Source organism: Tauraco erythrolophus, chromosome 6 (assembly GCF_009769465.1).
Source record: "Tauraco erythrolophus isolate bTauEry1 chromosome 6, bTauEry1.pri, whole genome shotgun sequence".
NCBI lineage: Eukaryota > Metazoa > Chordata > Aves > Musophagiformes > Musophagidae > Tauraco > Tauraco erythrolophus.
The window spans coordinates 6612620-6627892 of record NC_141470.1 but is presented as its reverse complement, the minus strand read 5'-3'; the positions used below and the strand labels follow the sequence as shown (position 1 = coordinate 6627892).

The 15273-nt window shown below is 62.7% G+C and overlaps 1 protein-coding gene across 2 annotated transcripts in view; it reads right to left on the bottom strand.

The window, feature by feature from the left end:
* Window positions 1–15273, bottom strand: part of CTNND1 (catenin delta 1) — a 28575-nt gene that overhangs the window by 3901 nt on the left and 9401 nt on the right. The window contains exons 2-12 of one of the 2 annotated variants that reach the window (XM_086614193.1): window positions 10958–11075; window positions 9828–10138; window positions 8618–8689; window positions 8181–8339; window positions 7433–7965; window positions 3086–3549; window positions 2790–2973; window positions 2374–2491; window positions 1548–1701; window positions 1133–1150; window positions 813–881 (exon numbers count right to left, since the gene is read on the bottom strand). In XM_086614193.1, coding sequence (XP_086470319.1) covers window positions 813–881; window positions 1133–1150; window positions 1548–1701; window positions 2374–2491; window positions 2790–2973; window positions 3086–3549; window positions 7433–7965; window positions 8181–8339; window positions 8618–8689; window positions 9828–10022 — 1966 coding nt within the window. In that variant the 5' untranslated portion in view covers window positions 10023–10138; window positions 10958–11075. The remainder of the gene's footprint in view (window positions 1–812; window positions 882–1132; window positions 1151–1547; window positions 1702–2373; window positions 2492–2789; window positions 2974–3085; window positions 3550–7432; window positions 7966–8180; window positions 8340–8617; window positions 8690–9827; window positions 10139–10957; window positions 11076–15273) is intronic. The other variant, XM_086614192.1, reaches the window with a different exon arrangement.

Below are 15273 nucleotides of genomic sequence, written 5' to 3'. Positions count from 1 at the left end.
ATTGCAGTTTGCAGCTGCGAGGACAGGTTCTCCATCTCGCTCTTTGTTCCCAGCTGTGGCGAGGGATGGCCCCAGCCCCCAAAGACAGAGCAGGTGGCTTTCTCAGCTTCCACCAGAGATGGGTGCTGACTCTTCCCACAGCGCAGGTCAGCCTGAGGAGCCACCACTGCACGTCTGACCGGTTCACAAGGTCAGGTCTCCGTCCTGAGTTTCCTTGTGCTGCTTCTAGCTTGACTCTTAGTACCCCTGGGAGCAGCAAGGTCCACCCAGGAACCAGAAGGTGTTTTGGGGCAGAAGGAGCTGAACTCAAGCCCCGGGCTAATGCCCACTGCTTGGGCAGCCAGAGAGGGGCTGCGATTCACACCCCTCCAGGTGGCGACGCTTGTCCCCAGAGGCTTCTTGGAATGACCCTTCCTCACGCTCAAGAACACTTTAAGGCAGAGGTTTTTTGGGTTTAAATCCTGCCTGTTCTTCATGCCCAGGAGAGAAGAGCAGGCAAGATGGCAATCGTGCTAGGAAGTCTGAGACCAACACAGAAGGCTAGGTGCCCTGGTTCCCAGGACAACAGTTCCCTCTGCAGCCCCAAGAAGCCTGTCCTAAGGCAGCATCGACCTCCTCCCAGCACAGTGAGCATCCTCACAACTGTCCGAGGCAGAGCTAGTGTTTTAACTGCTCCTTGGGCAACCAGAAGCAGTCCTCCTCCAAACCAAACCTCTGCCCATTTGAGAGGAAATCAACTCTCCTCTCCTGGGCTGCCTGTGGAGCAGTCCTGCACACCCCCAAGCCCTGCGAAGACATGCCAAAGAACATACCTTTGGCTGGAGTCGTCCTTTTGGGAAAATCCACTGTATCGGCACCAGGGTCTTCCGGGAGCTTTTTACCTTCAAAGGGCAAGCAGAGAGGCGTAAGACACCTCCTCTCCCCACCCACCTCAGCCCAACAGCTCTTCGCCACTTGCTACAAGAACAAGCCCAGAGGCGAGCCGAAGCTAAGCTACCAGCATGTCCCCAGAGGGGACATCCAGGGCATTAGGCACACTGCAGGTCGTACGTGCCCAGCTCGGGGGGAACAAAGAGAGCTAGAGAAAGCACCCAATAAACCACGGAAAAATTAAAACCAAGAGCGCACTCACCTCTGGAGAACCACTCGTCTATTGGCGAAGCGGAGAGAAGGACAGGAGAGAGGGGAGGCAGGAGGAGAGAAGTGCCAACAGCATCATGAGGCAGATCATTTGGCAAGAAAGCAAGGGGAAGGGGCAACACAGGAGAAAAGGGAAGGTGTGGAGTTAGTAGACATCTATCCATCACCATCCCACCACCACAGAAACCCACCATTAGCTTGTGTCAAACGCTTTGGGTAAGCCAAGCAGTAGCTCCCAAAGCCAGGGGAGGCACAGACCACTGCGTCTCCAAAGAAAGCTGCAGTTTAGCCTTCACACAAGAGACACCAAAGCAGGAGCACAGAGATCCCCAGACCACCCTCGAGCTCCACTGTTTTAGATCTGTCTTTATCCCACCTCCCTTCCACGCTGCTGCCACCCAACGAACCTTTGCCCTTCTTGGCACCAAAGCAGCTCGCAGCCTGGGGCCCGGCGGTGTTGGCAGGGGCCAGAGGTGTTTCCTGGTAGCGCTCGGCATGGGGGATCTCACGGTGGACTTGGTAGGACAAGTTTCTCAGCAGGCACACACAGTTCTCCACCAGCTAGGGAGAAAGTCAGACGGTTTGACTTCGAGTCCCACGTGCCCATCCCACGTGTCTGAGGGAGGGCCCCATCCCAGTTTGCAACCCAGACACAGGCCACGGAGAGCTGAGCTAGGAGCAGAGGCATACGCAGCTCCATCTCAGACGGAGCTGGAGCATATTCCCATCCCAAAGCAGGCATGGCCAGCTCTGCTGGAGTGAGTTCATACACTGCTGGGCCAAAAATCTCTCTGCCATAAGCATGAAAGGTCCGAGGAAAGCCTCAAGGAAGACTCAAGACAATGCCTGGTCTAGGCAGATCAGGGAGCCCTGAGCCCGGGGATCCCAGTGTGGAGATGAGTGACACCACTCGACCCCTCTTGCAGGGCCAACGTTCCTGCTGCAAACTGCAGGCTGAACGCTGGACACCTCCCAGTCCAACAGTACCCAGTCACACCCCACGCAGGCTCTCTCTTCCCAAGGGGAGACTGTGGAAAGGCGTGAGCCTGGACCATGGTTTTCCCAAGCTAGTCCTGTCAGACCAAACCCCTTCCCAGTGAAGATTCCCTGTCCATTCTTCATCTGTGTTGGGATGAACCCAGCATCAGCCACCACGAACAGCAGAGCCCTGCTAGAGCTGGCTGACAAGGGCAGAGCTCTACGTGTGCCCTGACAACACCTCCGCTGCAGTACCTTGCTGTCCGAGTCCTTCTGGCCGATCTCAGACTGGACAATGTAGATCAGGGCATCCACCAGCCCGTCACACTCCCGCAGCTTCCGACGGGCCTCGCTCCGCTCTGAGCTCACGTTCCTGGCAGGCAGGAGAGAAACGTCATGGGAGAGACAGCTAAGGGCAGGTGAGGAACATCCCACACCCAGCAGAGCTCAAACCAGAGAAAGACTCCAGTAGCTCCCCTCCACTGAGAAGCACGTCCAAAAATCAAGGACTGCATCACGAGCAGCTGTCCTAGGGGAGCAGCTCTTCTGCAGACCTGCTTTTGCAGTCCTGGGAAGCTGGCAGGAGCAGCCAGGAAGAAGTATTACAGTAGCCCAAACCCATGCCAACACCCTGCCAACCTCCCTGAGTTGGTAGCTCCCCCCCCTCATACCTAAGGCAACCAGCGGTGTTGGTGAGCACCGATTCCCACTCGATGTGGCGGGGTTTTGAGTCCTCATTGGGTTCCCGCTCCCAGCCTGAGCGGGGAATGACCACCTCATCAGTCAGGGCATGTAGCGCATGATCCACAATGGCCATCTTGATGGAGTCGTGCGAGGACAGGTTCCACAGCGTTCCTGCAGTGCCACAAGCAGAAGGTGATTAATCAGGCTGTGTGGGCTAAAAAACCTGCACTGAGCATCCCTCACCCAACGGCTCAGCCCCTCCTCTCCTCCCTGGAGCCACTACCTGTGATGACCTCCGTGAGGTCCATGTCATGGGCCTTCCGCAACAGACGCACCAGAGCAGGTACGCCATCGCAGTTCTTGATGGCAATCTTATTGTCTTGGTCCTTCCCAAAGGAGATGTTCTTGAGGGCTCCACAGGCACCATAGTGCACCTCTTTCTTGGGGTGGTCCAGCAGTCCCACCAGCACGGGAATGCCCTTCAGCTTGCGCACCTCCGTCTTCACCTTGTCGTTACGGTAGCAGAGGTGCTGCAGGTAGGCGGCCGCGTTGGACTTGACGGCGTCCAGACGGAAGCTCAGCATGGCTATCACCTCTGGCAGCTCCGGCTGGCGCCAGTTGCCCGGGGCCGGGCCTCCCTTCCGCAGGCTGTCCAGACTGGCCAAGCTGCCCCGCTCGTGCTGAGCCAGGGGGGCCCAGTAGTACCGGTCAGGGGCCACTTCATCCACCAGCATGTCTTCGTAACTCCTAGGAGAGACGACAGCAGGTGTTGGCACAAGCCCCAGACCCTGCGGGGACACCGTGCCCCCTCCACCCCATCAGAAGATGGGCTGAAGCACACACAGCGTGTGGCCACCACGACCGCTGGAGCGACCCGGGCAGCTCCTGCCTCGGCTGGGAGCAGAGCAGCGTCGGGGCACCTTCCCGCTCCCCACGTGGGGCCTGGCCGGAGCCCGCACATCCCCGGGCTGCTCGGGAAGCAGCGGTTGTTCCCGGGAACAGGCGGCCCCAGCAGCGGTCCCAGTCCCTTCCCACCCACCAGCTTCAGCTCCGGGCCGGATCCCGGTCTCTGCGCAGCCCCCGCGGAGGCGGGAGCCCGCCCCGGAGGCACCGAAGCCATTTGGGCAGCGGCCACTAGAGGGCAAGTCCGGACCGCCGCAGACCGCCGGGCAGCGGGTGCCCGGGGGTGCCCGGGCCCGCGACACCGACACCGGCCCCGCCGCCCCGGCCACCCCGCAGCAGCCCGGGACGCGCAAGCGGCCGCCGGACGGAGCCGCGGCCGCCGTGCCAGAGCACCGCGGCTACGGCAGATTCTCACCCGGGCTGGGCTCCAACTCTTCTGCCCGCAGGTGCTCAGCGATATACACGAGTCCCACTGTGCCCAAGGGACGGGCTCAGTCGGGCACCGAGAGGCACCCGGGCTGCAGGGATCAACCGCGCCGCTCCCGGCTCGGGCACGAGGAAGAGCCGTGGTCCCACACCCCCTGCCCCAGCGAGGAGTGGGTTGCACTCAGACCAGTGGCACTGGGAGCGAGCCCCGATAAGCACATGGAGGCTGCCAGAAGGCACAGCCAGTCCCCCGTGTGCCACGGTGACGTTGAACACCCCCAGAACACACACCACACAAAATCCCCGATTCTCACCGCGCTTCTGTAGTCACTGGCAGTATGATCCTTCCCCCCATCTGGGGAGAGGAATCCAGCAATTCCCAACAGACGGGGACGGAAGGGGAACTTGGCACTTAAATGGAGGGGCCCGACCGCTGCGGTCACCCCTGCTGTGCCGGGGCACCAAGGACACACAGCCAGGGTCCAAGAGGAGGTTGCATCCTCCGGCTCACATCTGCCCTGGGCACTGCGCAGCCACGTTCCGAGGTGCCAACTCGGGTGCGGGCAGCCCCCTGACCCTCAGCACGCAGGGGATGCCGCAGCGCAGGACGGCAGCAGGTTCTGCTCCTCACGCTGCTGCTTCACCTCCAGCCTCCGGTGTGGGACTCACCAAAGCCACCCGCTCCAGGCAGCAGCCGCTTTCACAGCCATGTCCCCCTCCGTGCGGCTGCTGCACGGCACCACCACGAACGGGTTGGCTTTCGGCATGTCCCAACGAGGAAACGCACCGCTTGCCGCGTGGCCTGGCTACCAAGAGACGCTGAGGAGCCCAGCCGCTCCAGGGAGTTGCTCCCCGCTGCTGCGGCGCGCCACACCAACCACCAACACCGTCCCTGCAGCAGGACAAGGCAGGAGCAAGACGCAGCTGAGCACCAGCGCTGCCAACAAGCCACCCAATGCTTGTCAACGCGGCCAGCAGCTGCCCTCGCTGCCATGCCAAGACTCACGCCCTGAAAGGGCGCTCCTGCCCAGCTGCGAGGGCCATTCCGTGCTGGATCCCTCCCTGCCCCTCCAGACGAGATGAGGCTGGCAGAGAGGGGGGAGCACACCCTGCAGTGCCACTGAACCCCCTCTCCCCTCTTCCCCTGCAGAGAGGGAGCTCCGAGAAGAGTGGCAGGAGAGGGGACCCACGCACTTTGGGGCCAGCGGCAGCCAGCACACGCTGTGTCTCGCGGCTCAACGTGCTCCTCCGCCTCCCGCGTGCCTGGCAAGCTGCCTCCCTGAAGGAAGTCATTAACAGCCAGGCCCCTGCTCAAGACAAACATCTCTGGGGCAGGGGGGATGCTGATCTGCCTGTTCCCGTTCCTGCAAGCCAGGCGGCTGAGCGTGGATGGTAACTGAGAAGGCAGGGGCCAAGCCAAGCTCAACAGCGCCTGGATTCCACAGATTGCTGCGATCTTTATCGGTCTCCCTGGGGAGGGAGAGCCTGCTCGTGGGCTGCACCAACCCATCTTCCACACCCTGCACCATCCCTGCAGGACAAGGTGACATCTCCACCAGGGCTGCTCCTTGGCCATGCTTGGAAGCAGGACCTTCTCCCTCTGTCATGACCCAAGTCCCCTAGTCTCCCATCTGGCGCAGCTCCTGCACCTGGCTCCACACCTAGCTCCTGCAACTCCTGTCCTCCAGGATCCAGAGGGGCAGAAGGTGCACAGACACCACCTGGCCCAGCAGAGAAGACTCATGATCCTAAAGGCCGAGTGGTTCAGACTGGGTCATCCAGGGAGGGCTCTTGCCCTCCACGTGCTGGGCAGGACACAAACCCCAGGAAGGTTTGCAAGCCAGAGCCTTCTGGCTCGGCTGGCACCCGCTCCCTCTGCTGCCCCAGGCTGGAGGGACGCAGCCAGGGGTCGGACATGCCTGCTCAACGCCTTCGCCCAGGCTGCTCGCCAAGGGGCTAGCTGTGATGGCCATGTGCTCAGAACCGCTCACGCTGGCTCCTTGCAGGGTGCCCGAGCCGGTGCGGGCAGCGAGGGCAGGAGCTGTGCCTGCCCTCCTCCAGCCGCCGTGAGCGTCGCAAGGCGAGGCGGGCCACGGAAATCAATCCAGGTGAACAACCGCCCCGACTGGTTCGGCACAGCAACGGAAACACTGGTGCTGGCACCAGCCGGAAGGACAGAGCTCCTCCTTCAGCAGCCAGGAGCTACTGCGGATTTACATTACGAGCCTCGAGACAGGCGGGTCTCCGGCAGGGCTGGCAAGAGCCCCCTTTCCCTCCTGCCTGTGTTTCACGCCCTAGGAGCTTAAGCAGCCTGTGCTCCATCTTAGCTGGCCCCCTCTGCCTCGGGGCACTCAGGAGCTGTACGTTCATCCTAGCCTGCTGACACAGCCCCCTCTCCATCTCCAGGACCCTGGCTCAGCCCCTTGCTCCATTCCTACCTCACACCCTCCAAGCCTTCCTCTGGCACCCCCCCAAACCCCGCTTGAGAGCCTGGGCAGGACACAGAGCGGGCTGGAGAGGCTTCAGCAGGCAGCGGCAGCGCTCGTGCAAGAGACACGGCGGGCACAAGACGCTGGTCTATAGGAGTCGTGGCCTCAGGCGTGCAGCATCCCAGGACGCCCAGCCCAGCCGCACGCCCGGCGGGGCAGTTACAGGATCACCAAGACCCTGCTCCGCTGCCCAAGGGCAGCCACAGCCCGGCGCGGCGGCTGCTGAGCCGTCGGGCTGGAGGAGCCGCTGACCAGCCGCAGGCAAACGAGGGGGAGAAGCTGCTGCTGCCAAACAGGTCGAGCAGCTTCTCGCGCCCTGCCCCGCGCCAGGGCCGCGCTGCAGGAACGCTCCCCGGGGCACCGCGGGGCCGAGCCGCGCTCACCCCAGCCCTGGGCTCCGCGCCGCTTCCCGGGGCAGCTCTCGGCTCCAGAGGAGCACGATCACGAGGCTGCCGCCACCTCTGAGGCAGGGCTGTCCCGCAGCGGGCACGGTTCCCAGCGGGGCAGGCCAGGCTGGGGCACGGACGAGTCTGCCATCCCGCAGGCAGAACAGGCAGCACAGAGAGGGAAGGGCCCGGAGCTACATCCAGCTGCCCAGTGGAACTCCTTGCTGCAGGACTGTCGGCTCAATTAGCACCGAGTTTTAACCACTAATTAAGCAGACAATTAGAAGCGGATACAAGTTTTCTCCTGTGTGAGCCACGTGTGACTCAGCTCGTGGCATTATCTCCCTGCGATCCTCCTTCCTCCAAAGAGGGTGAAGTAAAAGGGACCCCACAGCATCCCCCACCCCAGTGCCTCCTGCCACGTACCTGAGCCGCCGCCGAGCATCGGAGGGGGTCCCCGCCCGCCTGGCCGTGCCGTAGTCGGACATAAGCCCGTAGTCCACATCTTCAAAGCCGACGCTGCGCTGGTCATCCTCCAGCCCGTACGGCTCAGGGTGGAAGTGGTTGAGGTCCATGTTGCTGCCCCCGACGCGCACCTGAGGCTGGGGGCCGTAGATGTCCTGGCGGCTGGGGGCCCGGTAGGTGTCCATGGAAGGGCGGTAGCGCTCGTCAATGCGGGTGACACGGGACAGGCTGCCGTAGCTGTGGTCGCTGCCCGGGTAGCCGTCCTCATAGGGGCGGCCATAGCCGTCGGGGTAGTGGTAGTTACGAGGGAGGGTGGCTGTGCCCGGCTGGCTCAGGTAGCCGCCAGGGCCACCGTTGCCGTTCTTGCGGAAATTCCTGTCCATGGTCTGCACGTAGTTGCTGGTGACAGGGGAGGTTTCCAAAGGTAACCCGTCAGGCCCCACCGGCACCTGCTGCACTGTCCGGGTGGTCACAGTCTTCACCACTTTCTTCACCTGAGGGACGGATGCAGGACACACTCCCATCAGGAAATCCACCACATCCCCGTGCCCTCAGATTCCCCTTCCAGCCCAGCACCTTGTTCCAGGCAGATTTCGCAACCCGTTTCAGCTCACAGCATGGCGAGCTGGCAGACATCGCGGCTGTAGCACCCCAGCCATCAGGGTCCCTGGCCAGAATCCTTCCCTCCACACCCTCCCCAGGCCTGTACCGTAGTCTCTGTACGTCGGGTCGTCCCATCATCTGATGTCTCCACAGACACAACCGACATGGCCCCTTCTGGGTCCTCCTCCATGGTGTACGTCTCCTCCACAATCTGCCCCGGGTCCTGCATCCTGGGGATCGTGCTATACAAGAGGTGGCTGTGGTCCTGCGGGGAGCACGGGACAGGCGGTCAGATCCCTCTGCCAGCATGTGCCTCCCTCGAGTCAGCTGGCCAAGAGATCTCACCTCCCAGGGAGCCCCAATATCCTCTTGCAAGGGAGGGAGTACCGACAACCCCACACCCAAAGCCCCTTCGAGCCAGGGCAGTCGCACTAGAAACACGAGCCCCCCTCTCCTGGCTAGGGCAGGGACACTGCCGGCCTGCCCCTGCACCCCTCCTCGGCAAGTGGGCCGCCCACCGCCACAGGGCTCTGCCCCTCTTACCTGCGGCCCGTTGAGCTTCAGATCCGGATACTTCTGCCTTTCCAGGTCAGCATCACCCAAGAAACGGCCGTTCTGAAACAGAGCACCACGGCAGGTCTGTGTCACTAGGCTGATCCCCCGCTGACAGGACCCCGTCTATCCGTCCCCCTTCCTGCCAGGCCGTCTCCATCAGACACACACCCATGGCACACCCCATGTGTCACCCCCCGGAGAGCAGTGCGCTCCTCGGGGGTCTGTGTGACATGCAGCGAACCGTTCCCCATTCCTGCCTGGGAAAAGCTGGAGGACACGCCATTCAGCTCCCCTCCAGACATCCCAGCTCTCCCATGGCATCCACATGCTCCTGATGGAATGGCCAAGACCTTTCCCTGCTCCCCAGCACAGCCCTGGAGACCTTCCACATCGTCTGAGACAGGAGCCGTGAGCGACGTCGCAGCGGCCCCCCGGCTGCAAGGGAGCAGCGTGGGCGCTCGGCGGCTGACGCAGAGTACCACTGTCCGACTCTCCCACACTGCTGCTCTGCCCACCCCTCCTCCTTCGCCCTGACCCACAGGGCTCCCCTGGCACCAACACCCTCCGCAGTGGGAAAGGCACCTCCTCTCCACCTGCTGGAGAGGCATGACACCAGGCACCAGCCCTCCGAGCCACCCTCCCCAAAACAGCCCAGGAAGGGGAGAGCAGGAGAGACCTCCGGCCACAGCAGACGGATCCACCCTTCCAGCCCGGCAGAGAAAGAGGGATCAATCCCAGCCCTCCTTTGGCTGTCTGGGGGGACAGAGCGAGATGCCAGGGACCTGCCCACCATCACACGAGAGCGAGACACGCATGCTCCCCCACAGCTACATCCCAAATTCCTGCGTTCCGGCCACCTTCCAAGAAGCTGAGCGGGATGGGAAGCACAGACGCCCAGGACCGAACACAAACAGCCTCCGACCTTCACAAAACCAAACGGAGCTGACCTGGCAGCGAGACCCTCCAGGCCAGCCCCTTCTCCCAGGAACTCTGGCTGCTGAGGCAGGTTTGCACACCCCAGACCACCGCCAGCCCCAGCGCACGCACGGCACCGCCAGCGTTACACGACCAGCCCTCCACCTCGCGTACCCCAGAGGGCCACGGGAAGGGAGCTGGGGCCGACCTCGCCAAGGCTGGACTGACACGGACGGGGGCTCCAGGAGCCTCCGCGCCCACCTCTGCCAAGGGGGCTTTTTACCTGGTGCCGCCGGGTGAGTGTGCCGTTGGCCAAGCCCGGGCCGGCGTCCTGCGGGGAGACCCGGACTCGTTCCAGCTGGGCTGAGACATGGCGCCGTTCCTCCTCCAGCGCCCGGGTCAGCTTCTCGAACTGCGCCTCCTGCTCCTTGACGGAGGCAAGGATGCTGGCGGTCGACTCCACTTCCGAGTCGTCCATGGGTGATGGGTGCCCAGGACAGGCAGGGCGGGGGCACGGGAAGGCACAAGCAGAGGCGACTTGGTGTCAAGGTGAGGGGAAGAAAAGCGACCCAGAAGGGCAGGAGCCCCTCTTCACTGCACGTGATTTGGAGGAGGAAAGGAGGAGAGAAAGGTGGTCAGAAGAGACTGATTTCATTAAGACAGATTTGCAGAACAAGAAAAAAATAATTATCTGATGTCATCAACACCCACTCCCACCCATCACCAGAGAGCTGGCAAGAGGCCACAGCCTCGGAGCAGCACAGCCCCAGGTGCGACTCGGACACCCCGCACCCCAGCATTTAAGCGTGGGGAAGCGGCACTTTGGGGGCTGAAGGTCCTCCCCATTGCACCACGCAGCTGGGGTGAGGTTCAGAAGAGCTGCTGCATGCTAGGGAGGTTCCCTCTTCCCACGAGAGCCCTCCTGGGGCTGTAGAAAAACTTCCCCTACAAGGAAAATTGCCTGCGGTCAGTGGCAGGAGGGGAGGGCATGTTCCCGGGGCAGAACAGGGGATGTTCTCCCGCAGAATGAGTGACCCACATCCCGTTATTTCCTTCAGGGAAGGGCTGAGGGAGGGGGCTGTGTCACTTATCTGCTCTCTCCTGCCCAGCGTGGCAAGAGGTGGGGGACAGCCCCAGCACCACAGCTCCTTCCCACCCAGGAACGGGGACAAGGTGGGACGGGAACCCCCCGAGGGGGACCCCATGAGCCTCTCTGCTGCCAAAACTCACCACCCTCCAGGTTCTCACCAGGGTTCTCACAGCTGCAGACCCCCCAGGAGGTCCTCAGCCCACAGATCTAAGGATGGGCTTTGGCTTGGACGCCCCCAACATCCCCTCCCGAAGGAGAACAGCGATCGAGCAGACCACAATCAACAATTTTGACAGAGAAAGGCAAAATTCTTCCATACAGACCTGTCAGAGGAGGAAGGTCGGGTGTGATTGGCAAAGGCACAGGACAGCCCGGTCTAGACGCAGAGAGCCATGGGAGAAACAGCCCAGCCACCACAGCGAGGGAGCAGAGGGGAGAGAGCTGCAGGGACAGCAGGAGAGGAGGTCACAAAAATCAACAGAGTGAACCCGAAACAGAGGGCAGGGCGGGCAGCAGACCGGGCACGTGGGCTCCTCTTGCCCATTCCTCCTCTCTGAGGGACGAGCAGGGTCTGGAGAGGGCAGTGGGGCGGCGAACACGGCGCTGTTCCCACTCCAGCTCCCCGAGACCCCGGCATCTCCGACGGTTCCCCACCGACAGGGGAACGGCACGGGCGGAGGAGCGGCAAGCGCTCAGCCCTCGCCCCTCGCCCAGCTCAGCCGCGTCCCGGCAAGCCCGCCGGAGGTGTTCCCAAACCGCGCAGTCACAGCAGGCGTGCAGGGACTCGTCCGAGCCCGGCAGCCGGCAGAGATACTGCGTTCCCACGGTCTCCAGCATCGGCTCTGCCCACTCCCCCGGTGCCACTGCTCCAGAGCGGCTGTAACGGTGACCTGGGACTGAGGGGCATGGGCAGCATCGCCCCTCCGCAGCCCTGTCCTTCGCTCCTGCCAGCCCTGGCTCTCCAGCCCCAGCCTGCAGCAGGTTCAGAGGAGTTCAGAGCAGGGCTTTTTGGCATGTTTTAATTAATTTCCCACACCATCTCAAGCGTATCCAGACCAAACCCTTCCTGAAATGCCTCCCCCGCTCCCAACGAGCCCGCTCCTCCCCATGGCTCTGCCTGCCCAAAGCTTCCCTTGGACATGGGCCACCCTGGTGCTTATCAGAAACCACGGCAACACCATGACAGAGTCCAGGGAAGCAGAGTGGATTTTTTCCAAGTGCTTTGGAGGCCGCTCGCAGCACGTTTGAACATCTGGACGCTGCCACCCTGTAATCTGCCTTCATGAATAAAAAAAAAGCCAGTTCTTTACTCGTGCCCATGCGGTGCCCAGCAAGAGACGAAGCTGTGGCATGCGCGCACCCACTCCAGGCTGCTTCGGCCGCCGGTGCCCTGCCCCAGCCCAACGCGGGCCGGGACACTCGCCAGGAGGAACGCAGCCCACCACCCTCGGCTCGGGAGCCCAAGCAGCTTTCAGAGGCTCCCAGACATGACTCTTGGCTCACGCACACAGCTTTCCACTCCTCCCACCTTGCCACAGGTACACCCGAGGGCTTTTTCCAACAGATTTCCCTTCCCGAGCCTTGTATGGAAACGCAGGGATGGCTCCGACCCTTGCTGCTCCCAGGCCTCGCTTGCCCCACGGATTCGCACCAGAGATCCGCTGGCGGAGAGGCGTGGTGCGTCCCGGAACAGTGCTGACACATCCTCGAGTCAAACGCTCCCCATTTTTGGTGGGCATCCCGAGGAGGATGGAGGCTGCTGCAGCTGGCAGGTGCTGGGGAAGGGCAGCCCAGGCACTCTGCCCCAAGAAAGGGGGAGCATCTCCTTGCCACATCCCAGACTTCTCCAGCAGGTCAGCAGTCCCACCACCCAGACACCCTCTGCACCCGCAGCATCCCAAACCCCAGCCAGAAGCCCCACTGGCTCGCTGTGATTCCAGCATGGTACTTCACCAAGTCCTTGTGAAAAGAGAGGAACACCCTGCTACGGAGAAGGGATCCTCCAGGACACGACCGTGCCCAGGCAGCTGTACTGCGATGGATCAGCTCCCCAGCACGCTCTCAACTGTCTCTACACAGAAGAGGCAGATTTTTGGGGCGCAGGAGGATGAAGCCAGCACGCTGGCTCCAAGGAGGGGTTGAGCTGAGTCCCTGCTCCTGCAAACAGGCTCGCCTGCTCACAAGCAGCCTGCGCACGGAGCGGCGAGCACAGACCAGCGGGGCTTGCCGCCGTGAGAAGGCACATAGAGAAGAGACAGCAAGTCCAGCAGATTCCTCCAGCCCTGCGCAGCCGGCAGCACCTCCCCGGCCCCGGGTCCCCACCTCCGCACGCCCCCTGGGAACACGGCCCGGAGAACATGGAAGCTAACAATGAAACTCACGGGGCCGCGAAGGGCCCCAGATAAGGGGCCAGAGCAGCTGCGAGGCTGTTTCCTTCCCGTCCCTTCCACGGGGAGCAAAGACAACAGCAGGGGAAGGAACAGGCCAGGTCCCTCACCCGCCAGCTCGCCCGGTCCCCTTGCACGCACAGCTGCCCCCCCAGCCCAGCCCAGGGAGGCTGCGGGCACACGCACAGGTCCTCCTTCCCCTTTGGGCCACCAGCCCAGAGCAGAAAGCCCCGCGGAGAGGGGGTGGCCGAGGGGGCTTTCGGGGGTCGGTCACACCAGGGCAGCCAGCAGAGAGGCTGGGCTGAGGTCTGGGCTGGGTGCAACCGCAGCTCTGCAGACCCACCGACCGGCAGGTGCTCAGGAGTGGCCACCTGAGGGTCCCTCCACAGAATCGGGCCACGTTAAGCAGTGGGGTGGCAACTCTGGAGCCTGCCCTGCACCTGTGGTTGTTGCTCCTGCCTGGAACGGTGGCATGGCTCCATCATGGGCAAGAGGTGCCAGCAGGACAGGGCACCCGCTGCCCAAGGGGGCTCTCTCAGATCCCCTCCTGGGGCCTCCGCCATCGGGACACACCACCTCCCTCCGCTCTCCTTCCAGCCATCCAGTCTTCATCCATCCGGGATTAAAGACATAATTACCGAGAGGCAGCGCCAGGTCCGGAGAGGTTCGCGAGCGCTGCCCCCGGCTCTCCCCGCTGACACACGCCGGTGCCATCCCGGGCTGGAGCGCGCTGTTCCGCGACGGCTGCCATCGCGCAAACCCCCAACAGCCACTCGGCCTTACACCCCCCCAGCAGAGAGGGATCTGCCCCAAATCCCTCCCACGGCGGTTTGCACAACGGCATTTCGGGGACAGGGGCTTCCTGGGCGCAGCACAGCCCCCCCGCTGCCTCCCAGTCACCTCCGAAGCAAGAGGGGAGGGAAGAGGACAGCCTTGGCTACGCAGCGATCCACCAGCCCGCGGGCTGCTCCTGACGGCTCGAAACCAAGCACGCCGGATCCCGCAAGGGTGAAATTCCAGGGATCGCTTTGCGCCCGCTCTCCCCTCCTCCTCCCCGGCCTCTGAAGAGCATTTTTCCGAAGCCAGACCCTGACCATCCATGAGGACAGCCGCATGGAAGCCTTTTCATCACGAGAGAGGCACTCGCTGACACACCCGTTACTTAAAAACCCCAGCAAGCCAAAAATATTTCAGCTGTCTTGGTTCAGGGCAAAACCAAAAGCCTAAAGACAAAACACACCCCGGAGCACTTCCCCCATCGCTAAGGGCAAGAGGGGACCCCCAGGGACTCCCCTAGCTACCCAGAACGCTTCACATCACAATCCCTCTGGCCTTATCTCCCAACTGCCCGGCACCAGAACAACCCTGTGCTGTGCCCAGAGGCCTGAAGCCAGCACAGGTCCACCAGAGAGATGTCCACTGCACGGTGCCTTCGGAGGAGGGCCTCCCGGATGGCGGGGAGGCAGCCAGGAGCCAGGGTGTGTGCACAGAGCTTCCCTCCGCAGGGACCACCGTCACCTTCCCAGCTGGACCAAAGGCTTGGCAGTAGCCAGAAAGACACCCCAAATCCGGACCAAGCCCGCCGGAGCTCTTCCACTGGGGGAGCTTTGCCATGGCACATTTTTCCCAAACCCCTTGCCCTGGCTTTTCAGAGGGATTGCTTTTCTCCAGAACAGATCCTTTGCCTGGAAAAACAATTTCCAGGGCCAAACCACAGCCATGCCCACCTGGAGCTCACCTGCACCCTCCACTGCCAGAGGTTGGAGTGGGAGCCCTCAAGGCTCCCCTAGGAGCGCTTCCCTGTCAGCCACAGAAAGGTCAACCCCCAGGCCCAGACCAAACTGGCAGATGGGGAACTGGACACCACGGGCCAGGGAGAACGGACACGATCCAGCAGATAAGACATGGGCAAGCGGCTCAACAGATAGCACCCGCTGCAGCACATCTCCAGCACACAGCCCTCCACGTGGGTCTTTCCAAGGACCCGCTCCGCACCCCGAGTCCCCAGAGAGCTATCACCCAGCAGTCCTGGGATCCCTGGGGTGAGGCCGCTCCCTCAGCACGGAGGATTTTGGGCAAAGTTCAGCCCAAGCACCTGGACAGCCAGAAGCCACCCCCACCACCCCAGCCCTGCCCCTGGGTGCTCCCTCCCAACAGCCCCCTGCCACCGGGGAGCGGGGCACGCTCACGTCAGCTCCAGCGGCCGAGTCCCAGCCCTCCCTGCAGCTTTGCTGCCCGTCTGTGTCCCCTGG